The sequence below is a fragment of the Paramormyrops kingsleyae genome, chromosome 6 (genome assembly GCF_048594095.1).
Source record: "Paramormyrops kingsleyae isolate MSU_618 chromosome 6, PKINGS_0.4, whole genome shotgun sequence".
Taxonomy (NCBI): Eukaryota; Metazoa; Chordata; class Actinopteri; order Osteoglossiformes; family Mormyridae; genus Paramormyrops; species Paramormyrops kingsleyae.
Window position 1 is genome coordinate 13,134,472 of NC_132802.1, and position 27,562 is coordinate 13,162,033.

At 41.5% G+C, this 27,562-nt stretch overlaps 3 protein-coding genes across 4 annotated transcripts; all 3 read left to right on the forward strand.

Moving 5' to 3' along the window:
* Window positions 1-234: 234 nt before the first annotated feature.
* Window positions 235-9,448, forward strand: vps11 (VPS11 core subunit of CORVET and HOPS complexes). Its single transcript, XM_023835203.2, has 16 exons — window positions 235-423; window positions 1,188-1,336; window positions 1,518-1,653; window positions 1,791-1,954; window positions 2,059-2,306; window positions 2,796-2,997; window positions 3,449-3,600; window positions 4,174-4,360; window positions 4,724-4,867; window positions 5,007-5,204; window positions 5,287-5,448; window positions 5,700-5,833; window positions 6,541-6,743; window positions 7,596-7,767; window positions 7,926-8,148; window positions 8,271-9,448. The coding sequence occupies exons 1-16, from the start codon at window positions 282-284 to the stop codon at window positions 8,436-8,438; spliced, it is 2,784 nt and encodes a 927-aa protein (XP_023690971.1). The 5' UTR covers window positions 235-281; the 3' UTR covers window positions 8,439-9,448.
* Window positions 9,449-10,250: 802 nt separating this feature from the next.
* ift46 (intraflagellar transport 46 homolog (Chlamydomonas)) lies at window positions 10,251-16,985 on the forward strand. 2 transcript variants are annotated; one of them, XM_023834865.2, is made up of 12 exons: window positions 10,251-10,388; window positions 10,761-10,857; window positions 11,041-11,117; window positions 11,313-11,467; window positions 13,427-13,501; window positions 13,763-13,856; window positions 13,992-14,120; window positions 14,221-14,339; window positions 14,412-14,478; window positions 14,881-14,941; window positions 15,047-15,132; window positions 16,308-16,985. In XM_023834865.2, exons 1-12 carry the CDS (start codon window positions 10,365-10,367, stop codon window positions 16,395-16,397), a joined length of 1,074 nt encoding a protein of 357 aa, XP_023690633.1. In that variant the 5' UTR covers window positions 10,251-10,364; the 3' UTR covers window positions 16,398-16,985. The 2 variants fall into 2 exon arrangements, with proteins under 2 accessions (XP_023690633.1, XP_023690634.1); XM_023834866.2 differs by having other exon boundaries at window positions 11,044-11,117.
* A 5,252-nt stretch (window positions 16,986-22,237) lies between these two features.
* Window positions 22,238-27,524, forward strand: LOC111855669 (uncharacterized). Its single transcript, XM_023834897.2, has 8 exons — window positions 22,238-22,617; window positions 23,222-23,554; window positions 23,964-24,215; window positions 24,699-24,836; window positions 25,032-25,061; window positions 25,198-25,284; window positions 25,426-25,460; window positions 26,555-27,524. The coding sequence occupies exons 1-8, from the start codon at window positions 22,503-22,505 to the stop codon at window positions 26,708-26,710; spliced, it is 1,146 nt and encodes a 381-aa protein (XP_023690665.2). The 5' UTR covers window positions 22,238-22,502; the 3' UTR covers window positions 26,711-27,524.
* Window positions 27,525-27,562: the final 38 nt, after the last annotated feature.

Consider the following 27,562-nt stretch of genomic DNA (forward strand, 5'->3'; position numbering starts at 1 on the left):
TTTTCATGAACCCTAGAACCTAAGAATTGATTACTGAATAGGTCATTACACAGTCGTTAATTGTCTTTAAAAATGAAGAAAAAATGTAAAACAAATAATGAAAGTATCATCAGTTAGTAATGAATTTTAATATATATGACTACTCCTTCTTTCAGCCTCCGTGTACTATACAGTCATGCCACAGATCCAGTCATGTGCTCTTATATCGATTAGCAGGTCTACTGTCGCTCACGTGACTTTAATCTTAGTCACATGACTTGTTCCAGTGACAAAGTGGGAAAATGGCTGCATTCTTGCAGTGGCGACGATTCGTATTTTTTGATAAAGAAATAGTAAAAGATCCATCCGACAATGGCAAAAATTTCGTTGTCCCTGTCGGCATTTCGGCCTGCGATTCCGGACGAGGATACATCGTGCTTGGAGATATCCTTCATTACAGATTTCAGTCAGACTGTGATTTTTCCCTTTAGCCAAGTACATAGCTTATTAGACATCGCTTTGAATTCACATTGTTTTACAGTAATATAGATTCCAGCTGATTAAGTTTAATAACGATTTAGAGAGCTAGTTAATTTAGTAGATATTTTAAGGTATTGTCTGATCAACAGTACTGGTTGGTTGCTAGTCGGCAGCTGTCCAACTTCCTGATTAATTGCTGAATCCAGATGTCGCTGAATATACCCAGTTTGTTAATAAATCACAAGACGATCAAACGCCTTGTTCAGTAGTGCTTGAGGATTTAGCTCAGTCAGCAGAACGATAGCTTGAAAAAAGGAATAACGTTGTCAAACTAAAATCCTTTAGGTGTTTTAGATGGTCGTAATTGAATTAACTTTTATCTTCTTGCTGAATATGTAAATCCATTTCATCTATGTCCGATATTGCTGTACTCACGGTGTGTCTCTTTTGAGTTTGAATGCTTCCCCCTTGGCTGTTTAGGTTATCTTTCAAATTGTCGAAATGCCATCTATCGTGTAATCTGGAAAGTGTTACGTGCTTCCTGGTGTAGGCTGCAGACATTAAGTAATTATGGAAGATGGATTTATAGATTGTTTACCTCTTAATTTGCTATATATTATTTATATTATATTTGTTTCATTTAACTTTAGCTCAAAACGGTTTAGCTGCTACAAACTATGCAGCATGTCAAATGTGTTTTTTTTTTTTCCTTAAGCCAATCGTTTTACATATGGAGGGTCAGATCTGGTCAATGGCACGCTCCTTGAAGTTAACTTCCTTTCAGGCATACAAGCTGCGTGTAACGCACGTGTATCAGCTGAAACAGCACAGCATCTTGGTGTCAGTGGGTCAGGACGAACCAGGAATTAACCCGCTGGTAAAAGCTTTAGCCACTCTGCTAAACTGCAAATCATGTACTGGTGAAAATAATCAGATTTATTTTTTTTTAATTTAAAAATAAAATAAAACGGTGTGCTGAAATTACTTAGGCGTGGTGCATGGTTTCAGATAGCTTACTTGTAGATTTTTTTTAGCAATTAATTTTTCTGGTTTCCCAGGTCAAGGTCTGGAATATGGACAAGAGAGACAGCGGGAATCCCCTCTGCACGCGTATCTTTCCTGCGATTCCCGGAAACAAGCCCACGGAGGTTTCCTGCCTCAGCGTGCACGAGAACCTCAACTTTATGGCTATCGGTAGGTCTTGTTTGCTCGCTTTTATTTCTATGGCGCGGGACTGAGTTTTGTCCGTATAGTTTTCTGCGCATGTTCTCTGTATCTCCTATTGGCTAATTCGGCCGTAGGTATGGGACTGAAGGTTGCTTTCCCGGCAGGGTTTACTGATGGCAGTGTGGTACTGACCAAAGGGGACATCACTCGAGACAGGCACAGTAAGACGCTCACGCTGCATGAGGGCAGCAGCCCAATCACAGGGCTCGCTTTCCGCCAGGCAGGCAAAGTCACCCATCTGTTCGTCGCCACCTTGGAGAAAGTGCAGGTAACAAAGTGCCTGATGTGTTCTGTGGAGCTGAGCTGAAGTCTGTGGGCCTCTGACAGTGTGTGTGTGTGTGTGTGTGTGTGTGTGTGTGTGTGCGCGCACAGTGCTACACCCTCTCAGTAAAGGAGTACCCCCGGGTGGAGCTGGACACACACGGATGTGCCCTGCATTGCTCAGCCCTCACCGACCCCTCCCAAGACTCTCAGTTCATCGTGGCCGGGGATGAGTGTGTCTACCTGTACCAACCAGACGAGCGCGGGCCCTGCTTCGCCTTCGAGGGCCACAAGCTGCTGGCCCACTGGCACCGGGGTTATCTTCTGCTGCTCACGCGGGACACCAAGTCGCCCAACAAGTAAATCCGTGTGGTTCAGCAGCTAAACATGGTCTTTAACAGCGATGCAGAAAGGGAATGCAGGAGATGTCACTATATGTTAATAAAGGGGCCATTTTGAATGGCATCGACAGTCAGCTTGTGATTAATGACACACTTTATATTCTGACCCATTCATTTTTCCATTTAACACCGTACCCCATATACCATAATACTAAAGTACTGCAACCGTAATACACAGGCAATTGATAAAAGCTACTGTTGTCTCTACTGAATCACCATCAGCTTTATCTATTAATAAGTAGAAGTATGGAATTTGTTCTGATGTGTCTGATCATGGATATTGCACACATCAATATGCAAATTGCACAGTAATATCTTATACAATGCAAAATACAGATAGGTTAATGACTTGGAGTACAACTCATGTACAGGCAGTATAGCTAATATCCTGTTTTCAGTGTTTGGCCAATGGCATCAGTTGGTCAGAGGTCTGTCTGGTCTGTGCAGGCCTGAATTTGCCAGCCGGGAGACCTCACCCACGGAGAAGCAGATCCTGACTGTGTATGACCTGGACAACAAGTTCATTGCCTACAGCGCCGCCTTTGATGACATCATTGACGTTCTGGCCGAGTGGGGCTCGTTCTACGTCCTGACGCGGGACGGCAAGATGTACGTGCTGCAGGAGAAAGACACACAGACGAAACTAGAGGTTTGTCCTATAGGATCTTCAGGGAATAGAAGCATCACATTGCTTTAAAGCAGTGTTTCTCATCTAAGTTCTCAGGGACCCCTAAGCAGTCCACATTTTTGCTCCCTCCTCGTGCCTAATGCACCTGCATCAGTTGTTCTATATTCTTGATTGGCTGGGAGCTGAGTTGGAAGAAAAATATGGAGTGTCTTGGGGTCCCCAACGCCTAGATCAGGGCTCTTCAAATCTGGACCTCGATTCCAAATCCAGGCCTTGTTTTCAGTACTCCCAGGTAGTTATTTAATAATTACTGATTCATAATAATAATTACTTCACACCTGACTGACAGGTAAAGGAAGGCTGGAAAACCAGTAGTGCTCGGACCTCGAGGACCGTGATTTGAATAACCCTGGCCTAGATGGAAAAACACTGCCTTAAAAGACTCCCCTAACCAATTCCTGTGTCTTGCCAGATGCTTTTCAAGAAGAACCTCTTCGTTATGGCCATTAACTTGGCCAAGAGTCAACATCTGGACAGTGATGGGCTCTCAGAGATCTTCCGCCAGTATGGGGATCACCTGTACATCAAGGGAGACCACGACGGGGCCATTCAGCAGTATATCCGGTACGATCGCACATCTAGAGAAGAATCTGTTTTCTTAGTTACTCATTATATGGATTAAAATGTACTGTGATGTAGCCTCCGTTATTGTCTTACCAGGGTTATCCGAATTGTATTTCTGAATGGTTTTACAGACACTCCTCTACTTACGAACTATCAGACATATGAACGAAGAGGACTGTAAGGCCAAATTGTGTTCCTTGGGCTCCCATTTCCTGTCCGCAACATCAATTAAATTTTTTTCTGTGCGCCAATTCGTAGTCTAGTACAATTTCTGGCCACTACTCCCACTGCGCAGCAGCGTAGCGTGCGTACTCCCAGCACCCTAGTTCTTTGTACTTGCGTATACCCATAAAATGATGTTGAATAACGACTTACGAACATTTCAAGTTACGAACGGCCCTTCAGAACGTAACTCATTCGTAAGTAGAGGAGCGTCTATATGTATTTTACTTCCCCACACGGAAAAGGTAAATTTGAGTCGTTGGGTGTTGTTGTTCCATAACTGCTGTAGGCGACTTTCCTTCCCTCCGCTGTATTTTTTTTTTCTCTCTAACTCGTTCCGCGCCCTCACAGCACCATAGGGAAACTGGAGCCGTCCTACGTGATACGCAAGTTCCTGGATGCCCAGCGCATCCACAACCTGACGGCGTACCTGCAGGCCCTGCACAGGCAGTCGCTGGCCAACGCTGACCACACCACGCTGCTGCTCAACTGCTACACCAAGCTGAAGGACAGCTCTAAGCTGGAGGAGTTCATCAAGGTCGGCGTGCGTGTCCGTGTTGCAGCTTACTTAGGTTATTTGTGCCTGTGTGAAGCTCAACAGGTTAGGTTTCTGCGTACATGTCCAGAAAGTTGTAGGTTCAAATCCCATTACTGGCAGAGTAAGCATGTTATCAAGTCGTAGAGTCCAACTGTTCATGGGTGTTGACTGATCCTGCTCTTTTGTATGGCACTTTGGATAAAAGCACCTCTGTATGCCTATGATGTGCAAAGCTCGTCGTACGTAACTTCGGACTTTCTTTGCTAAATAAATGCTTCCCACTGGAGAAACCCCACCCACGTTTACTTCCACCGTCGTGGGTCACAAGTCGCATTGACGTCATCGTCTCTGGCTGCCACACAGAGCAGCGAAAGTGAGGTTCACTTTGACGTCGAGACGGCGATCAGGGTCCTGCGCCAGGCCGGGTACCACAGCCACGCCGTCTTCTTGGCGGAGAAGCACGCTCACCACGAGTGGTACCTCAAGATACAGCTGGAGGACCTCAAGGTTAGGGACACTCACCGCATTCCCTGCCGCTGCATCATGATGACAGAATCAAGCTTTGAAATAGCTGGGGTTTGACTCTTTTGATTTATAAAGGTTCAGATGCCAGTAGTTTAGATGCTAGATGTCTTCTTTTGAACAGAACTACCAGGAGGCCCTGCGCTACATTGGGCGGCTGCCCTTTGAGCAGGCGGAGAGCAACATGAAGAGGTACGGCAAGACCCTGATGCACCACGTCCCCGATGGCACGACGCTTCTGTTGAAGGGCTTGTGCACGGACTACCAGCCCAGGCGGGACTCGGCTGACAGGGACAGCTTGGAGAGGGCGCCGGGGAACAAGGTAAACGGCTGCCTGTCTGTCCCCAGTAGCGAGTGCACCCCGGACTCTGGCATTGAGCAGATCTCCTTTTTCCTTCTGACAGGCCAGCTCAGAGATGTTCATTCCCATCTTTGCCAACAACCCCCGAGAGCTGCGTGCCTTCCTCGAGCACATGATCGAGGTGGACCCATTGTCGTCGCAGGGCGTCTACGACACGCTGCTGGAACTGCGGCTACAAGACTGGGCGCATGAGCAGGATGTCGAGGTGATGAGCTGCCCTGGGACCGGCGTTTATTTCATTTGACTTGTTCTCTGCATTCATATGGTACATCCTCAGAATTGAAAATGGTAGCGTGTATACTGCTGATCCTTCTATAAGCTTTCAGCTTCAGGTCAGGTTCCCCCTCCCTTACCCTATCTGTCCACTAGATGGCAGTATTGCTCACAAACATAAATCACTCTTGATTCTGCATTAGAATTTTTATGTAACTTCCCCATGTGTGGTTTGCATTACAGAAAAAGAAGGTCCTTCAGGAAGCGGCTTTGTCTTTGCTGAAGAGCGACAACACTGTCTTTGACAAGGCCCTCGTCCTGTGCCAGATGCACAACTTCAAGGAGGGTGTGCTGTATCTCTACGAGAAAGGAAAATTGTGAGTTACTGCATTGTAGCTATGTTGGTTCCACATTCCCTGTATACAGTTTACACACTCAAACAATATTTCCAGTAGTGTGGTAAACTGTATCAGGGCTTTGAGACATTTTTCATCGTGTAAAGAAACATAGTAAATTTACTAATGTATAGTAATGACTACAAACACAGTAACCATAACAAGGAGAGTTTTTTTTTATATGCACTTTAATAATTCTGTCTTACTGACTTGTTTATGCAGAAATACTTCTGACCTGGTAATTCTAATGTAATCAAGAAGCAGACGTTTTCAGTCATTGCTTTGTGACGCTTCCATATTGTCTGGGTTGCCAACTCTCATGGACCTGGTGTGACACTCATGCTTTCAGGTGCTCATGCTCACACAAGAAATCTTAGGGCAAATCTATATGGTTCCTCTAGAAACCTAAAATTAGCTACATCAAAAGTGTCGGGAGAGTTTAGAAGCTACTGACTATTTTCAAGGTTATAAAACCGTTACGTGTAATTGCGCGTGCATGTGTGTGCAGACTTGTCTAACATTGAAAATCTCACACCATCCAACTGACCAAAGTTGCAGCCCTGAGATAATGATCTGAAGGTACAGAGTTGTGTTTCGAGGGCAAAAACCTGAGTCCTTTGTGGTGAGAGACGGATAGAGGCTGAAACCGCAGGCCTGACACCCCACTAACCGCCAGGCTGCTGCTTCAGGTACCAGCAAATCATGCACTACCACATGCAGAACGAGGAGTACGGGCAGGTGGTGGAAGCATGCAAGCGCTATGGTGAGCAGGAGGCCTGCCTATGGGAACAAGCCCTGGGCTACTTCGCCCGCAAAGAGGAAGACTGCAAGCCCTACATCAGCGAGGTGCTGCAACACATTGAGCGCCACAATCTCATGCCTCCCCTGCTAGGTGAGCTGGCACCTCTCAGCCAATCGGGGAGTTTCCTTGCTTTTCTCAGTCACTTTGTGTAACCTAATCCTTTGGTACTTTATCTCGGAATTAATCTCTGTCTAATAATAACATTTATTTGAAACTGAAATTGAGACAGATCGCCTCAAAACCAAAGCAGCGCCACATCGTGATAGGAAGAAGGGCAGCTTTGACATTTGATCCCGTTAAGACAATAACTCAGAGTTTTTGATGGATCTTTTTCAAACTTTGCAGAGGCATTGTATGGGTACCGACCTGGAACCAATTTAAATTTTAAGACAGATCGTCCTAAAAATGATGAAAGTGTACAAGCAGATGACACGTGACCTTGTGAATGTAATTAGTCAAAAGGTATTTGAAGGATTTTTATTCCTGCTTCACAAAAACATATGGATGAAGATCTACACCTGGTTTAATTTTCATTTAAATCTCTATCTAATAATACTATTTAGCTTTATCAAGAAAACAAGCTCATCTAGAACAGCCTACTTATTACATGATCTCCTAGCTTCAGTACTAAGAATACAGACCTCTTTTTGTGTCCTTGTATATCTCCCCTTTTCAGTCATTAATTACATTATTTTTATAGGTAATTATAGACTTTCAAGGATAAATAATGAAATGCATCGGAATTTGTTATAAAACTTGGTGCTGCAGTGGCAACTTATTAATGCCTATAGATAGGATAGGTGGAAATATTCACATTTGAGTTTTTCATCTGCCAAAACCACACCTTGCTTGTGTCGTTAGCACAGCACTGCTCACAGCTTCCTGCGTGAGGTGCTTCCACCCATCTTGCAGGTGGCCGCATAAGCATGGTCTCGTTCGCAGTCGTGCAGACACTGGCGCACAACTCCACTGCCACGTTGTCGGTCATCAAGGACTACCTGATCAACAAACTGCAGCGGGAAAGCCAGCAGATTGAGGATGACGAGCGAAAGATCGGGCAGTATCAGCAGGAGACTACCCAACTCCGCTCCGAAATCCAGGAGCTCCGAACCAGGTCAGCAGAGGCCTGATAAATGAGTACAGGTTGCAGTTGTCTTTATTCTAATCATGTTAGAATAAATTCTCGGAAGAATACCTTTTTGTGGGAGGGGAAAAAAAAACAGATGGCCTGCAAGCAGCTTGCCCTGGGTTTGGGCTGTTTTCTCTTCGCAGCGCAAAGATTTTCCAGAAGACCAAGTGCAGCATGTGCAACAGCCCTCTGGAGCTGCCGTCGGTCCACTTCCTGTGTGGCCACTCCTTCCACCAGCACTGCTTCGAGAGCTACGCGGAGAGCGAGGCCGAGTGCCCCACCTGCACCCCGGAAAACCGCAAAGTCATGGACATGCTGCGTGCTCAGGACCAGAAGAGAGACCTGCATGATCATTTTGCCAGACAGGTGCAGCCCCCAGCTCGGTCCTGCCCGGCCCCATCCTCCTACAGTATTAACATTTGTTTTCATCCCATATGATAACCCCAGGGCTCCTAGTGATTGACCCTTCTTGTCTATTCCTCCTTCAGCTGAGGTGTTCCAACGACGGCTTTTCAGTGGTGGCCGACTATTTTGGCAGGGGAGTGTTCAACAAGTTGACCATGATCACGGACCCCCCCGGAGGCAAGACAGGGGCTGGGGGGTTAGAGGCAGACCTGCAGAGAGACCTGCTCATGCACACGAAGAGAAATGCCTGAAAGGGCATTACTTGGGCTCTTGGTCGCCATCGTTATGTGGAGGTCTGAAGTACAGGCTAAAAATCGGCTGCTGATTGTTGGACTGTACGGTGAAGTTAGGTCGGGTGGGAATGATATGTAGCTTTGTCTTGCAAAGAGCTTACACACTACCCAATACGTGCTCTGTAATTCTGTATAAAACATAACATTTCAAAGCCCTGCCTGAACCTCAGATATTCGCTGTTGATTTAACTTGGGTTTGGTGGCAGCGTTGCCCAAGGGTGAATATGAAGTCTGTTTTGTCAGTCCTGATTTTTAAGTTTCATAGCCGTTGTAACTTACTGGCAGTTCAAGACACTGACATCGTTGGGTACAGGAACATTTGTGTTCCTGTGTGCCATTCTTACAAAGTGAATTATGTATCAATTGGGAGTAATTCATTGTCTTATGGGTAATGTTGTATTTAAGTTGTGGCAGACTGATGTAGTAACTTCTGTAATAAAGGATGTGTCCACAAATTGCATAACTAACAGCACTTGACTGCGGCGTAAGAGAAAGCTGCGTTTGCTTTACTGTGATTAAAATCTCTTTGCACAAGTAACTGTCAGCATGCAGTTTGCAAGCACAGAATGCACCAAACACTGGTGGTGATAACAAAGGAAAACCCAATTCACATATGTAACACTTGACATTATTTTAAGTATTCTGTTATATTGTCACTGTCCCTAAAATGTAATAAAAATACACTGTGTGGGATACTGATTCCACCGGAATGTTAAATTGGTAAAATCTGCAGTCAGAAGTTCATTAGACCAAAACAGACAGCTGAGAATCCTTGAAAATGAAAGCAGGCCTTTACCACTAAAACACACCTTTACCACTAAAAAATAAAATGCAATCTGTGACACTTCCTTATATTGTGACCCTCATTGCGATAAGCAGCTGATGGGGGAGATTGATGATTGGATGGTTTTATCTGCATCATCTGTCCAATTTGCATAAAAACAATAAATCTGTCATTTAAAAACCAAGTATATTCTGATGGAGTGTGATGGTACCCCCTGCTAATGCTTATGTGATGTGTTTGTAGTTTCACAATGACGCAGTGGTTATTACAACAAAACAATATGTTTGTGTGGTATGGCAGTGATTACCACTGAAGCCTCACGCAGCCTATTCTGTGTGTGTAGTCAGCATATTCACCGTGTGTTTGAATGGCTTTCCTCTGGCTATTACAGCTTCCTCCAACAATCTGGTTCATTGGCACAGCAACCCTATACTGGATAAGAGGTTATGAAATGGATGAACTCACAGCCCACTGTGTGGCCAATGTTACTCACTAGGTGATTGTTCTGCCATTGCGACTACCGATGGAGAGAGAGAAAAGTTTTATGTCGTCAGCTCCTCTGAAATGTGTACACCACAGTGTCACAAAGTAAGCAACAAACAAAGAAATCAATTGTGGAGGAAAAAAAATTGCATTGCAAATCATGTTCATGGAAATCAAGTGGCTTTAGGTAGTTTTTGAAATTTGTGGTTGTGAGTACTCTGCTTTTTTAAGGCACTTCGCAGGAAATGATTTACGAAGTGAATCACAAACATTACGTTTAGGGTGTACTACAGCCTAGTGCTCTGTGATTCCTTCGATAGGCTTCAAGCGCCCTGCAACCCTAACTAGGATAAACAATCAAAACTGGACGGGTGAATGGATGAAGCCTAAAAACGCAAGAGTTCGGACAGCGCAAACTCACTCTCCGCTCGGTTTTCTTACGTCTGCAGACCGGTGTTATAACGAGTTTGAGGCGAAATGCTTACTGCGCGTGCGCAGAACAGCTTTAGAGCACGTTTCGATAGGATGCGTGGTTCGACAGAACACCAGCACCGCGAGGGATCTACTGTTATCGCGAGATTTGGTTTCCCAGGGCGACGTCGAGCTGCTTCACTTCCATGGAGAAAACACAGCGACAGAAGGTAGCCAGCTATTTTGTCAAGTAAATCGTGTTTAGATCCCGACAAGGACAAATTATCACGCATTTCAAATAAGATGAATATGTATGAGTATTTAATAGCGACACGACGAAACCATCACGTCACTACAATATATCTAGTATACCTAGTAAAATATGTACCGTAGCTAAATAAGAGTATTAATTGGACGCCTCTAATCGTTGACGAGCTGGTTTTCTGTTATCTAATAACTTAACGAGATAGCTAAACGTTCAACATGTTCATTGCCACCAAAATGATTACAAAGTAAACATGTCCTTAAGGTATACGTCGCAATATTTAGTGCGTAGTGCCTGTGTATTTAACGGTGTGTACGTTTATTTATGGTGATGGCAGACCAAACTGATTGCTAACCAGCATTACGATGAAAGCCTGGATGTGAACGATTCAGAGGAGATCGCCAGCGTGTACACTCCTTCGCCCCGACAGACAGGTTATTCTTATATGTCTTTATTAATTTATACACTACAAAAAATTAATAACTTCTTAATCTGACCATGGGCGTCGTTAGCTCGATGTCGATTTTAGCCCCGATGCCAATCTACCTTCAAAAACTTGACCTAGCCCCTGATCTGACTACAGACTCTGACCATTTCTCTCCGTAACTCCTCTACAGCAGTTTCCAGAAAAGCAAGGAGGCCGAAAGGTGGCATGACAAATCAAAGCAATGATGATATGGAAGACGAAACAAAGGTATGCGATAGCTGTTTATGTAATATACATTTCTGTAAATGTTTTTACATCGTCTTAAATTCATGCATTTACTTATTGATTTTTGTAGAAATACTGGTAAATGTTTATCAGTGATATTAGTCCGTATGAGCTGCATGAAAACTGAGGTTCCTTGAGTGTTTTGGTTGACTTAATAGTCTGACTGTTGTGAAACAGCACAAAAAGAAGGAACCAGATCCAGGAGGTCAGCGAGCCTTAAGCGATAACGAAGATGACGATGATGATGATGATGACGACGACGATGATGATGACGGTTCAGATGAGACAGAGTCAGATGAAGAGGAAGGAGACCAGGTATCTGCTCCAGAAGGGTAAGATGTAGCTACATTTTAACACTATCAACTCATGTTTGCATTATAGTTTACTCAGCATTTTGAATAGGGCAAGATTTCCAAAAACACAAACATAAAATGTCTTCAGAGAAGCATCACTTACTCAGAAGGATGAGTGTGCTTCTAATTGCATTTCTCAGTCTTCAGGGAATACATACAGTTTAAACAGTGTGCCTCCATCGCTGCTGCAGACACTTTGGTATGTAAACCAATTATTCGAAACCGTTTGGCTCATTTTTTCCAAACTTTGTATGGGCGCTGTATCAATGATGGACTAAAACTGGTTGAATTATGAGACAGATTGCCCCAAAATGGAACCGGTGCCATATATTGATAGGAAAAAGGGCAGTTTTGACCTTTGAGCCTGTTACATCAAAAACTTTTTGAGTTATTGTCTTATCTTTTTCAAACTAGAGGCATTGTTTGGGTACCAACCTGGAACTGGTTACATTTTGAGACAGATCACTCTTAAATTGAAGATGGAAGGGTACAAGCAGATGACATTTGACCTTTGTAAATGTAATCAGTCAAAAAATAATTTGATGCATCTTATTACTGCTTCACAAAAACATATGGGTGAAGATCTACACGTGGTTTTATATTTAGACAAATTGCTGTTTCAGTTTTAGCAGCATTGTTGTGTGGCAACAAAGGAAGGAAACTACAGTTATAGAAGACACTTAGTATTGTGAACACTAACTTTAAAGGTAGTGTACAGATCTTATGTAAACTTTGGAGGCACATTGTAGGGGTGACATATATCGCCCCAAAACTGAAGCAGTGCTGCATAGTGATAACAAAAAAGGGTAGTTTCAGACATTTGATACCATTAGCAAAATAACTCAAAAAGTATTCGACAGATATTTTTCAACCTTTGCTGCCATGTTGTAAGGCTGAAGATCTGGTCCTACTCAAATTTTGTGATAAATTTCACCGAGATTGAAGCAGCGCTGCATAGTAATAGGAAAGAGAAGACCAGCTCAGACAATTGATCTTCTGAGCATGATAACTCAAACAATTATTTTGCTGATGTTTTCCAATCTTTGCAGGGTCATTGTATGGGTGAAAATCTGGACCTGATGAAATTTTGAGACAAATTGCACCAAAACTATAGCAGTGTTGCTTAGTGACAGCAAAGAAAAGGATGAGATAGAGGCTTATCCTTGTGAACAGGATTAATCGATTTGTAATTATTTACTCTGTTTACTTTTTGTTCTTTGATATTTGATAGATCTTATTGCCACTTCACAAAACATTATATTGATACAGTACAATGAAAGAGTCTTCATCCTATCAAAATAGGAGCCATCTTGATGAGTCAGAGTGAGTGGAGTCCAGAGAGGAATTAAATTTATATATAAGCATAATGGATCCACTGTGGTACAACATTGCTATTGTCATGCTTCTTTTGTTCTTCATGCCGAAATGTTCCCGTGATAAGATGGGCATTTACTGATCCCATCGGAATAGAAGTCTTTATAGTGGTATAGTAGTACTGGGTATAATAGTTCAGAAAGAAATACAACAAATGATAATATAAGTAAAAAGACAATAAATATATAAATAAAAGCCAGTAGTGAAGGTAATAAATTAAAGAATAAGCAAGTGCAGAACAATGTACGACTATGGTAAAACTTGAGATGTGCATACAGTGTGTGGGCCATGAACTCCAAAAGAATTTATTTGGCCTTAAAGGGAAGCTGTATTCATGGGCAGTGTGTGGCTCAGTGGTATAGGATGCTGTGCCTGTGATCGGAATGTTGCCATGTCCTGTTGCCAGCAGAGTGATCTCAGCATTGGGCTCTTAGCCCCTAATTACTCTAGGGACTTACTGACCCTGCTGTCTCAAAAACGTATATGTCACTTTGGATTAAAGTGTTTGCTAAATGTAATGCATTCTGAGTGTGATTTCATTATGGTGTGCTTGCCTCATCACAGGGCATATGACCCGGCTGATTATGACCACCTCCCAGTTAGCGCTGAGATCAAAGAGCTGTTTCAGTACATCACTCGGTGAGTAAAATCACACAACCCAGAGAGTTCCTAGGCTAGTTGAGAGGAAACAAGAATGAAAATTGAAAAAGGAGTGGTCTTTTACTTTCTCTGCAGAATGATGTCTTGTTGAGGGGTTTCCTAAATTTTTGACTCACACCTCCAGGGTTGTGAATTTGAAATGTCAAGCAATGCATTTGTTTTTCCTCAATTTTTCTTAAGAATTATCAGAATTTTTCTGATTGGGCTTGATGTGAGAAGTACCTTGATATTACGTTTTAGGTACACGCCTCCGACCATTGAGCTGGACCACAAGCTGAAACCTTTCATACCTGACTTCATCCCTGCAGTGGGTGACATTGATGCTTTTCTGAAGGTGAGCCATCACATTCTTTAAACTGAACATGGAGGAATTTCTTATTCTTTCTGCCTTCAGATGTTTTTTCATCCTTCCAAGTTCAGCCTGCTATTTTCCCCATAACTGAATGTGACTCGGTTGACTGGATTTCAGGTTCCACGTCCAGATGGCAAACCTGATAACCTGGGCCTCTTGGTTCTGGATGAACCCTGTACCAAGCAGTCAGACCCAACGGTGCTGTCTCTTTGGCTCTCGGAGAACAGCAAGCAGCACAACATTACCGTGAGTCTAAGTGTGTCTCTAGCCAGTATCAGACAGGGATGAACTCCCCACACTGGCTTACAAAGCAACAGCTGCAATTCTCTCTCTCTAAAACTTCCAGGAAGTTAAGGTGAAGAGCCTCGAAAACCCAGAGAAGAATTCCAAAGCGATCGAGAACTGGATTGAGAGCATCAGTGAGCTTCATCGCTCTAAACCTCCTGCCACGGTACACTACACCAGGTAAGTGTCCTTGGATGCAGTGTTTTGTGTCACATGGCTGGATGTAAGGTCACTGTGCTGCTCTCTGTTTAGGCCAATGCCTGATATCGACACCTTGATGCAGGAATGGCCTCTTGAGTTTGAGGAGCTTCTTGGGAAGGTAAGATGGTCGTATTTAGTGACCCCCCCCAGGCTGTCCATGTTTTTGCTCCCTCACAGCTTCCGATAGGGGGGACCCGTTGGGAAATACTGCTTTAGATTATGTATGGCTAAATCAGCTTTTGCTCTTCTTCTTTTTGCTCTTCTTAGATCTTTCTGTTTTGCTATGCAGGTGCAGAATTTAGAGTTAAATATGTATAAATGTTATTTCTGAACTGTTCTTTAGTCCCAAATACAGGGGTATAAAGCAACATACAACACAATACATAAACTAATGCCAGAATAACATGTTCAAATATTTAGTGCTTTTTTATCAGTTTAACAAATGTAAAATAGCATAATTTATATTGTATTAGGTATGTTTTGAATTCACTGGCGCTCTCTCCCGGGTTCCTTTTGTTAGGTCACTCTGCCCACCGCAGACATTAACTGTGACTTGGCAGAGTACATCGACATCATATGTGGTATGTTTGTTTGTTTGTTTGTTTGTTTGTTTGTTTTCTTACGCATTTCCTTCACTGGCATCTCCAAAAGAGGGGAGGGTCATTCGCTTTGTGTCTTTTTTGTAGGCATCTTGGACATTCCAATATACAAGAGCCGCATCCAGTCCCTCCACGTGCTGTTCACACTCTATTCAGAGTTCAAGAATTCACAGGTAGTACATAAATGTGGAGCGTTTGTTACAAGTTAAATGAAGCAGTATTCTAATGGAAATAAAAAAAAAATTGACACTAGTAACTTTAGTCAAAATAATTCTGCAAGTATATATAAAATGTTAATGTTGACACTCCTCACTTAACAACCGACTTGTTTAACGACCGCCCGGACATATGACCAGCTCTCTGACAAGTCAGTATTGTACGCTGTATGAGAACTGTGGTCGTGGAAACGGCAGTGTGGCGTCCCAGCATCAAGCATCTCATCTCACATCACCCTTTCTCAGTCTCAGTCTCGTTGCCGCAGTCAGTCTGTAATCACTACACTAATGTTTGTTATCTCTAAGACTACATATTTCGCCTTTAAATTTGTATTGCCGGAGATTCAACGTGTATAATCAGAGTATCAGCGACAAGCGTAAAATCAGCGAAAAATTTTGTTTGTCAATTTCATGAACTCGAGATATGCACATTAAAACAAAGTTATCAAGTTGGAGTTTCCTTTGGGCCTTTTCTTTATTCTGAATAATTAAAATCGATTTGCACACTGTAAATATATGTTAAGTAAACATGAATGTATACATATACAGACTTGCACTTCTGTATAAACATTTATTAATATACTAAAAATGTTATAAATTGTGCAAAGGTGACATTAAAACAATACCTAAAGATGGCTGACACAATCCGACTACCAGAACCATATGCTTGAAATATCAGTAAGGGGCAGCTCCTGGCTTATCGAGCCATTCACTTAACGCCCTAGTCATAGGAACAGACCTCGGCCATTAGTTGAGGAGTGTCTGTATTTTCATATTGAATTTTTGCTAAAATGTTACGAAATCCAAACAGTTTCATATACTGTATATAAAATTTGGATATTTGTCAAATAAAAAGTTTATACCTGTAATTGCAGCACTAGGTATGAAAATTCTTAATAAACTGTGATAGCCCCTTTTTTATTAATTGGGTACCTGTGTTTGTGTAAAAGCTTGAGTAATTTTACACCTGTGGTTTCTTTTTTTGTAACACAGTATGCTTCTCTGTAAATGAAGACCTGATAATATAAAGGAGATATGTTATAATTTGGGGAGGTCAGCTTAAAGCCGGGCTCTGTTGGTCTTGGATGGAGCTGTGCTTGCGTTCATTGTAAAATGTTGTTGTTTTGTTCCAGCACTTCAAAGCCCTGGCAGAAGGTCAAAAGACTCGCACACCATCGGCCCCACGCTCCGGGCCTGGCGATTCCGAGTCGCAGCCTTTCTGAAACAGTCCAGCCCCTGAGTGTGAAGTTTCTTGAGAAGAAGCTGCTCAGTTTTTTTTCAGCAGGGACAACTTTCATTGTCGGTGGTCTCACGCATATCGAAATGTTCCAAACTACAGACAATTTTAATTATATATTTTTTAATAATACACTACATCTGAATATTTAAGTTATCTGTACTCCATTTGTACTTTATGGATTAATGGTTGTGTTGGAAGAGGCATTGGTGTTTGGTGGACTGTTGAGAATGAAAACAATTTATTATATGGGCTTAGAGAGAGCATTGAAATGTTTTGCCTCAAACCTCAGGTGCAGATGATATTGAGATTCTTGCTTTACACCAAGGCTTTTGTTTCCTTAACTTTGCAGAATTGATGGAAATAGAATATATAGGCATCTGTAAATCTACAAAGCTTTAGCCCTCTAAACTTGTTTTTTTATATATATATATATAAGAATCCTTTGAATTTGCATATATTGTTTAATAAAATTTCTGTTCAGTTTGTGTCTAACTCACTGATAATGCCATTTTAGTTAAGATAGTGCTATTTAAAGAAGTAAAGACACCTTTCCTCCACTTATAAGCTGGAATCAATGTGTTTGGCTCAGTTTATTCATTTTGTTCTTAATTTAGTTTAATTTAATCTTTGGTGTGAAATGTATCGATATTTTTTCCAGATTTTCTTTGCTGCCAAATATTGAACTGGTTGCATGATCATAAGTTAAGACTAACTCAAAAAACATTTGCAGTAAGATTACTCACCACTGAAGAAGTCTTTAAAAGAAGGCTAAAGATAGGAGTTTGCAGCCATGTGAACTGCTAGACAGGAGGAGGTTTCGAGAGCTTGAGGTCAAAGTATATGTCAAGGGCTGAAATCAAAGATCAGTAATGAGACGAGACAGCTTGTATGCGAGAGCAGTTTGACAGTGTAAATAGTCATGACCTAGTTTTAGTATCATTATTAAAATGTCACTTTAACCACTAGGTAAAGAAACAGAATCATTCTTCTAAAAGTTTTTAACAATATTTTGTGTATACGGTTTGTTTTGTTCATCATATTATGTACACTTAAATATGGTGTTTATAATATCGTGTAATATACTGCAAAAGGTCTCCCTGGTGCCTGCAAAAAATTGTGGTTGAGGTGCCATCAGGCGTGTGATATTTATGAGGATGGGCGTGCCACACCTATCTCCGTTCTATGGTCTTAGAAAATAGAACAATCCATATTGATTTATTGTTCTGATGTGTGGTGGCTCCTGCTTTTGTCCTCCCCAAACCTGGGCTCCCTACTGCATCCCAACCCAATCTGTCATGTACCTGGGGTTCCCATAATGGCTAGTTAGATTTCTGCTGGCCATTTCCCATCTATTCCAGTTGTTCAGACCACACATCCTTACACTCAAGCAGGAGCAAGACGTGTCTTGGCTATGGTGAAACTCAGCTCCACCATTATGTTCCTCAGTGGTAGTGCTACGGTGGTTGATTACTAGCCATTCTCTCAATACCCACTTGTCCACTGGTGTTTCTTTCCATGGCCTTCAGTGTTGTCATGGATACTCTGCAAGAGCCAGGAAAAGTGAGGCAGAATAGCATGCTAGTTACAGCAGGCCTTCTACTTCATTAGGAAACTCTTCTTGTCTAACTTTCATAGCTGATCTTCTTGTACTTGCTCTGCTGCACTCTCTGTGTCAAACCATATGCTCAAGATCTTCATTGGCTTCTCTGCAGGCATGTGTAAATCGTCCATCCTTCCTTTTTAAGATAATGTTGCTTGATTTGCTGTGCATGAAAGTCCTGTGTACCGACATTTTGTCTGCAGCAGCCCATATCGATGGCTGTTACTCTTTTGATGATCTTCAGTTTATCTTTTTGGTGATCTTTTATGGTTGATTGCTGCAACTGTATAGGAACCTACTATGACTGGCATTCTGAAATTACTGAAGTAATGTTTTAGACAATTCTTGAGTCTTTAGATGTGCATGATATTGTTTCAGGGTTATGTTGACCACATTGCAGATGATGTTTTAGGAAGGTCTAAGAAGGATGTCTAATCTCCAGAAATGTTTTCTGCTCCTCCATCTCTCTGATCTAGGAGTGGCTCCTGCTGTGGTCCAAACAACCAGAAATCCTGTTCATCTTGTCTTTTGTACAGCTTTATGTATGTACTGATTTTCCAGCATGTTAGTCACCTATAACAGCCATGAAGATCTTCCCTGCTACGCTCAGTATGAAACAGCATGGTCCAAAAAGTGTGCTTCTTGATGATGTATCTAGCCTGTTTTCACCTCAGCTTTCCCAGGCTGAAATCACGTAGCACTCGAAAGTAGCATTTCACAGAATCTGAGGTCCTCCTTGATTATTGGGTCATTACACTCTCTGTTGCAGGATTCATCTACTTTCTGTTTATGACCATGGAACCTCCCAATTCACCAGCCAATCTGGTAAATTTCTGCTCATCTGAAGTTGCAAAGTGATTTCCTGTATTTTCCCTTCACTGCATTGCAGTTTTCTGCCTTGAGCTGTCTTCCTCCAACTATTCCCTTGTCTTGAAGGTTCAACTTTCATGATGCTTTATTAGCCGTGTTCAATGAGTGCATTGACATGCTTATGCAATCATTCACATACCGTACAAAGAACAACAGTATACAAATAAATAGGCAACTGACATGCAAAAATTACTATTTACATAAAGTGCTAGAGCAAGAAGTATTACAACAGTCTGCATTAAATCATTGAGAATAATTCATGGGTGTATGTTCAGGGTGGTTTGAGCCTGGGAAGTCAGTGTCTGCTTTGCTGCAGTGGTAATCGATGAGTATCAATTCGATACATGGCAGTTTCTATGATCTTCTGAGCAAACTTTATAACCTCCTGTAATGCCTTCCTGTTTTGAGCGGTGCCTCAACCACAGCACACTGTAGAACTATTGGTGACACTTTCCATGATATTGCAGTAGAAGCTGATGTGTGGTCCCCCATCACAGGAAGTGAAGGTTCCGGTCATGCATCTCTCCCTGAGGCAGCACAATGTGCATCTAGGCCCATGGTTTGATATGGTTCAACTTAGCAATAATTCTATATATTGGATTTAGCTCTGATTGGAGATGATTTGCATCAATTTCACACGTAGTGATCTACTTTTGAAATAATATCATGTTCAAAAACCTTCTGAGACAAACATGTACTTGAAAAAACATTACAGTTTTAAGTGATGTGATGGGAGTTTCGATTTGAGACACTGAATTCCTTCTAAATTTGACCCTCTATGGGGGTTTTGATTTGATACAGCTCTATAGTGAGCTGGACCGGAAATCCAAATCGCATTTCATCACCCCAAGGTTTTTGTGAAAATTGAGCCAGTCCTGCTGGTCATAGAAGCTGAGAAACCTGAAGTTTCTGGCAGTTTCCACAGAAGATCCATCAGTGGTGATTAGTGTGTGATTCCGGCTTGGCCTCCTGAAGTCCACAATGACCTCTATTGTTTTATTGATATTCAAGGTGCGATTTGTGGTTGTAACACAAGCTCCACCGCCTCGCTCCTCTGTGAGGATTCATCATTATTGGTGATAAGACCAATTACTGCGGTATCATCTGCAAACTTCATGACTTGGTCATTCAGATTCTGGCATCATGTCATGCATGAAGTGAAAGTCCAGCCTTGAGTTCCCCACCCTCACTTACATCATGTAATTTTATAATTTAATGTTTTCAAGCGCTCTTGTAAAGTGCTGCCCCCCTGAATCTGCCCTGGTACCCATGCCCTTACTGCGCCCCTGTCACCATCCAATTCTGCCAGTCATGACCCAGTGGAGAGTTGGTGAGTGCCAGTTGTCCAGCTGTTCACTAGTGGTGTCGAGCTCCAGCATCATCCATTGGCCTGTTTGACCTGCACTTCATGACCACTGTGGTGCTACATCAATAGCCATTCAGGCATGGGCACCCTTGATGTTTTCAGCGTTTGTAGACTTGTCAAAGTACAGAAGACAGCACAGGAAGTTATATCTTCAGGGTTGTCAGCTCCGCAGGCTTTGACCTTCCTGAAAGTCCTCCCCACATCCTGTTCAGGCAGCTGCAGCATAAATTCCATTGCTTCACTCTGCCAAGTCCATGTGTCGCAGAACGTTATTCAGATGATCAGTTAGTGTGACATGAGAAAGTGTAATCGAGTTGCTTTGGTACCTGCACTCTGTGGTTCTATCCTGCGTTCTGATTCCGCTTTGTGTGTCTGATGGTACTCTCCAGGTTACACCTGGCTGCACTGGGCCTCAGACCATTAAAGTATCAGCTGTTTGACCAATCTCTCTTTAAGAGATTGATGCACTTGGCTTTTGGTTTGTAAAAGTCTTTGTCCTCTTTGTAGGATCACAAATATCAGCATGATGTTGTAGCTGCATACTCTTTAACATCTGTGACTGAGTCTATGTATTCAATCAGTGAGCTGCAGCTCCACAATGAAGAACAAGTGTTGCATGGATTTCTCCTAGGGCAGCGAGGCCTTCAGCTACTGTTTTTGTCCTAGGAGCAGCAGGAGTTTAGTGTGGTCAGATATTTTCTCCCCTTCAGTTACGGTATTTGGCTATGTCAGTGGTCTTCTTTTTTCCACTTTCATTTCTTGAAACTAGATCATTTGGTTGAAGCAAAACTGAAGCAAACACGTCAGTTTTAGCCTAGGACTAAGTTTTATAATTACACTGCCAAGGTACAAATTTTTTTCAGTAGGAGTCATACTAGCATTTTAACCTTCTTTATGAATAGCTACATCTAAAATTTATTAAAAAATACATACAAAAACATCTCATTTAAAAATACAAAAAAACATCTCAAGATCTCTTACAAAAGCAAGCATAGATGATAAAACATCTAGGACCACACTAAGATGAAGACCAGACAATTCAAACAACACACTGAATTCCTGAATACTATACTATTTATGTTAACAAAGACCACGATGAAGCATGGCACAACTTTCTCATGGAAAGTTCCATCTAGATTTTACATGAAACATGTCAATGCATTTACAGGATATGAATAGTTTTGAATCCGATATATGTTCAGAATTTTCCTAAATAACATTAAGTCATGTGGTTAGCTATCGTGTTTTATTACCTCTACATATTCAAAATAGATACACTGAGATTTCCATCAAAATATATCTGCATGTTTGTATATAATGAATGGTAAGGGCAGTAACTGTACCACATCAGGAAGTATACCTTACTGTACCTTCAGCCACTCAGCAGGGTACTTTGGGTCACTGTCCTGCTGCAATGTAAAGTGCTTCTCCCAATGTCAGTTTTCTGCCAGAAAGCAGCAGGCTTTCTTCAAGTAACTCTCTACATTGTGGTAAAAATATTCTTCAGGTTTCATCAGACTGCAAAGTATTTTTTTCATTGTAGATTCAAGAATTCACAGAGTGCTGTTTTGCATAGAACAAGCAAGCCTCAGTGTGGGTTTTTGACTAGATTAGGACCTGATTTTTGCATGGTTTTGGTACTGTGATATGACTTCCAGTTCTTTGTGATACAGATCTTGACTGGAGATATATACAACCGTTTCCACAAAGTATTCTCTAGATTGATTCTGTGTTGCCCATTATTGAGTTACTTGTAACAGAGGCTTACAGGAGTTACCAATTTTAATCTGGAATAATGACAATCATCACATCTGATAAACGCTGGAGATTAACTGGCTTCTTGTGTCATCTCAAATGCAGTTAGTTCAACCAAGGTTTGCTGGTTTGATGTTTTTACTTTTGTTGTGTGACTGTGTTAGCTTTGGTGGTATAAACACTGTTGTTTAATGTCTGTGTATATACAGTCATAGGCCTCCTATGACTTTCTGTCAGAGAAAGAGCAAGAGAAGAACATGCTGACTGTGCTCTGCATCACCGTCTACAAACCTAACCAGATTTGAAGAAGTGGTGTAGGAAGAAGATCAGCACATTGGCCCAGGGCTCTCAGTATAGCTAGGAGAGGTTTCATTTTTAACCGTGCTTTAGTCCTTGAATGAAGCAACTGATGAGCACTCAGAGATGAGAAGAGCACACATATCTACAGGAGTTTCATGTTGTACAGGAGCTTTAGAAGGGTTTCTCTGTAAAATACAATGATGCCAGGTGAGGTTATTATGAAGCTCAAATGTATGCTGACACCTGAAACGCTGTGGATTCCTGCCACGGTGCTGCTATATCTCATCTTGCTTCTATGCACCGTCAAAACAGGTCAGTCAACATCATAACTTTAATTTATTATTATGTCCAGCTTATTTACACAGGCAGCAGGCAGCGTGCTAGCTAAGCTAAGGTTGCTTTTTTAATATCAACTGTAATAATCTACATAACTCAAGCTCTTTTATCATTATCTACAAGTCTGTACATGTGCATTTACATTTCTGTGCTTTTTGGTGAGGTTCTAACTTGGGTTCTTTAAGCTGAGAAACATTTTTAAGTCACAGACTGCAAGACGAAGACGCAGTAATACTGTTATGAAGTGCAATGAGGCTTCGATCCACTGAGGTTCCAGAGATAATTATAACAGAAGAAAGAACTGATGATAACATGCATTCTTGCATATTGAGTATTTTGTTTGTTAAGGATTGGCTGTTGGTGTTGATGATTAGTGGTGTTATTAATCAAATTAATATGAAAAAACTTGTTTTAAAGCAGTATCTTTAAAATAATCATTATGGTCACTATGCTACAGAAAGAAAGTTTATGTCAGTTCTTTCTGCTGGTTTTAATTTATTGAATGCTTTCATGTTTGCACATTTAACGTCCCGTATGAAAGCATTTGTTCACCCTTGTTTGTGCTACCCTTGTCTTATAGCCCAAAACACATCAGTGCACGGAAGAGACGTTTCAGCTGAACTTCATGAAAAGGCTGTGCTGTCATCACAATTCTGTGATATAAACCAAACTAATAAAATCTATAGTATGACATGGAGGAAACATGAAAAGGAAACACATAAAGTTCTTCTTCATGTAGTCTATAATGATACAAAGTATTATTCGTCATATCAAGGCCGTATCAAGTATCATTTCAATAATCAAAGCCTGATCTTCTATGAGGTACAGAAAAAAGATGAAGGTGTTTATGAGGCAAGCCTGGAATATAAAAATGCTACAATACTATCTTACAATATTACCTTATGGGTCAATAGTAAGTACAACCACCTGTTTTCTGTAATAATATCTAATAACGCTGCTATTCGTGCCTGAACTGTTAGTGCCAATGATTTTAACAGTTGTATCCCGATCTTGGATAAAGTGAAGAAAGAGGACTACGGTGTATTAAATAAATGTCACTAGACAGTTCTAACTTTACACATAATACTATATCTATATATCTATAACTGAATCTCTTAATCGTATAAAACACTGCCACCGTATACGGATAGATGGTGCTATGGATGGATGAGAATAAGATTTCAATTAAAAAACCAGCATAAATACATATAACACATGCATTCTTATTTAGCCCTTTTTCCAAATACGATCTGTTTGTGTGTTATTGTAATACATCATCACTACAGTGCTGTCAGTCTTCAGCTATGTTCTCATTTATGCAGCCCCTCCCAAGATCCACATCCACGTAAACGATTCTCATCGGACACTAACCTGCAAATACGACACAGCAGCAGGCGACATACTCAGGAGGTGGCTGCAGAATGGGCAGCCTCTCTCTCTGAATGGCAGATACACTTTGAGCGAGGGAAACCAGACTTTGCTCTTGAATAATATGACTGTGGAAGAGTGCCGGACCTACACCTGCTTGGTGACTGATGGCCGGAGTGAGAAAGAGGCTCACATCCGCCTTACTGGTGAGAACTGGATGGGGTGAATCTCAACTAGTTCCTGTCACACCTGTGGCCTGTACTACTGTACGAAATGGGGTTACTGGCTTATCGGGGTAACTTGTCGGATTTAAGGTACCACAGTTTAAATGGACTTCATATTCGTTCACTTACATTTTGCCCAGACTACCTTAAATCCGACAAGTTACCCCGATAAGTCAGTTACCCTGCTTCGTAGTACAGGCCCCTGGTCTTCATGTACATCTATCAAAATTATTGACATGTAATCAATGTGGTTCTAAATAAGAAACATAGAAGTACAGTCATCAAGAAGGTGGTGGAATATAATAACATAAATTAACAACTGTGTACCATGGATACTGCAATAATCATAACCAAACGCTGCATGGTAACCCGGTCCTGAAAAGTTTATGCGAGTACGAGTTATGCTTCTTCGGGATCAATGTTGATGGTGCCCAAATCATCATGTGACATTTTGCTCTGTTTTAGGTGAGGACATGCCTTTGTGCGGAGAAAGTACTACATCCACTGCAACCCTGCAAGATAGGGTTGTCATAGCATTAATTGCCTCTGCAGCTATCATTTTTATTGTTTTTTCCATCATTTGCCTGAGGAAATGCAATCTGGGTAAGAGTATCTGTCAGAGTACCAATTCTCAGATTCATCGTTAGTATTATAAATTGTTAACCCTGTTTGTTAGGTATACTGATAGCAGTGCCTCAGAGGCATGGACCCCACCTCTGAATTCTGTTTTTCCTGCTGCATTTCATCGCCTAAGTCCCGAGTTTAACTGGACCTCTAATTTTTCCCAAAATTCCACAGGCCATTGCAGGAAAGATCAGACGACTGAAGGTAAGAAGCTGCTCCCCCTAAGAACATGTTAGTTCCTCACCAGCACAAGTGGTGGTCAAGAACAGCAAAAGTACTTTGGCACTGCAAACAGAATAGAAACTCAGTAATCAGAAATGGTGCCGGAAACTTTCTCTAGGTAACAAGACAGCAACAGCACAATCACAAAAGACCCGGTATACGAGTGCGACAGAGTGTGCTTACACGCTCCCAGACGACACTTCTGGTTTGTATCAATTGAATGTGATATATTTTTAATTCTTTTTTTTATAAACGTGATACTGACTCAGGACAATCAGTCACTGAGATTGATTTCTACTAATTGCTCAAATGTTTTAAATAAAAAGGACGTATCTCTTACCCACAGATCATCACGTATATGAAACAATCGGAGAACCCAAGGTGAATTCCACTGGCAGTGAATGAGGATTTGCGTTGTGCTGTCTGCAGTGTGTGAATTTGGACACTCCTATGGGTGGCACAGTGGTTTAGTGGGCAGTGCTACTGACTTGCACCACCAAGGTTGGGATTCCGAGTCCCTTTTTAGAGTGGAACATTTTCATACAAAATCATTAGTTAGAATATTCACATTATAAAATAAAGTATTCAGAAAAGGTCATGCCTTTTAAATATCATGGGTGGACATCATACAGTAACAATTAAAGCTGTAATGTGTAGTGCATTATAGATACCTTCATAATGCATTATAATGACTGGTATAAGAATTAGTAAAGCATTTCAGCATCTTCATAAGACATTATGGTGTTGAATATAATACTTCATAATCTCCAGTGAAGCTGTCACTATAATGCATTATAATGGTCGGTATAAGAATTAAGGATGCTTTGTACTGCATTATGAAGGCATCTATAGTGCATTGTAGATAAGCATTCATAATGCATAATAAACAGGGCTATAATGTGTTATATCTTTCCATAAGGATTTATAGATATTTTATTTGTTTATACTGCTTTATGAACACATTATAATGCGTTGTGAATGTGTTCATAGATTTTCATAGACAAGCGATTCATAGATAGTGTTACTGAGTCCACAATGCACTTGGCAAAAAAATAAATTAGGCTTCCAAGGGTAATGAGGATGTCCAGATGGAAAATCTTCTGTTATCATGGTTTTAAGAGCAGAAAGAAGGAGGCACATTCACAACCACATTCACACCGAAACTCATGTGGTTATATTACCGTGGGCGAGGCACATAAAGCCTAAAGTCCCTCTGACCCAGTCCTCTGTACATGGCGGAGGTATTTTCAGCATTGCTCTAACCCACACCACTTGCCTACCATCTTTTTAGTCTGCTGAAATATGTATATAGGCCAACGTGTTGAAATCGCAGGCAGTCGCCGGATTATGAATGACTTCCGTAATAATAAAAGTAATGAGAAAAATAACTACATTTGATGCCGTGCGGTACTTTGAGCCAACAAACTGCCTTGAATGTGTGGCAGTTAAATCACTTTTGGGATCTGTCTCCTTAGGAAGAAACTAATGCGACTTGTGTCTACACGCTACAAGGAAGCCAGCCCCCCTCACTCTCCAGTCCAAGCCAGGAGCAGCAAAATGAGGGTATATATTCCTACATCGGCCATCCTCAGCCAACGACACCGAGCCCCCAGACATCCCTGGAGCCGTAGATCTTCAGTGATGGATCAATGAGACTCCTTGGGGACGATGCTTGTAGGGTGGTGATGTCCAAACTGATCACAAAGAAGTCCTTAACTTTGCAGTCTTCTTCTTTTTATTTTATTCCAGACAGAATTCACCAAGCGATTATATAAATCAGTAGAATAAGCAGAAACAACAAAAGTAAATGGGATATTTCTTTGTGCCGCACTTCTGTTACTGTCATTATTTGTGGAGAACTAGTGGCATAAGCTTCTTTCAATGGATTCCAGTGCCAAATTTTTTTTCGCCGGGGGGGGGTTGGGGGGGTGCTGTGGCTTCTCATTTCTGGACACATGTCCATTTGGACAAACAAAGCGTCTGACCCTCAACCATTAAATGTTACAAATGTATAGAATGTTTTTTGTGAAATATCCTTAAGGTATACCGTATTAACTTTTATAGTCTTGTCATAGAAAAAGCAAAATTATATATATATATATAGTTTGCTGTCCAGCGGTTTATGATGCAATGTAACATGCTTCGGCAATTTAAACTAATAGATCAATAGCTTCCTGTTCCTCCCAACAAAAGGGGTCTATCAAACCCCCATGGGGTCTCCTGTTTCTGTGGGCTCCAGTGTGGCTGCACTGGCTGCACTGCCTATAGTTCCACCAGTGGTGTGAAAGCTAACACCTTCGAAAGCCCTTCCAGTTTGATACAGAAGGAGCAATGCTGTGACATTAATGGCATGTGCACAAATTTGCAATATAACCATGTCAGTAAACAGGTAACCAAGCACATCTACAATTACTGTATCATTAAACTGGAACATTTATAAATGAATTACCGCTTTCTGATCATCTGCTGTCATTAATATGAGT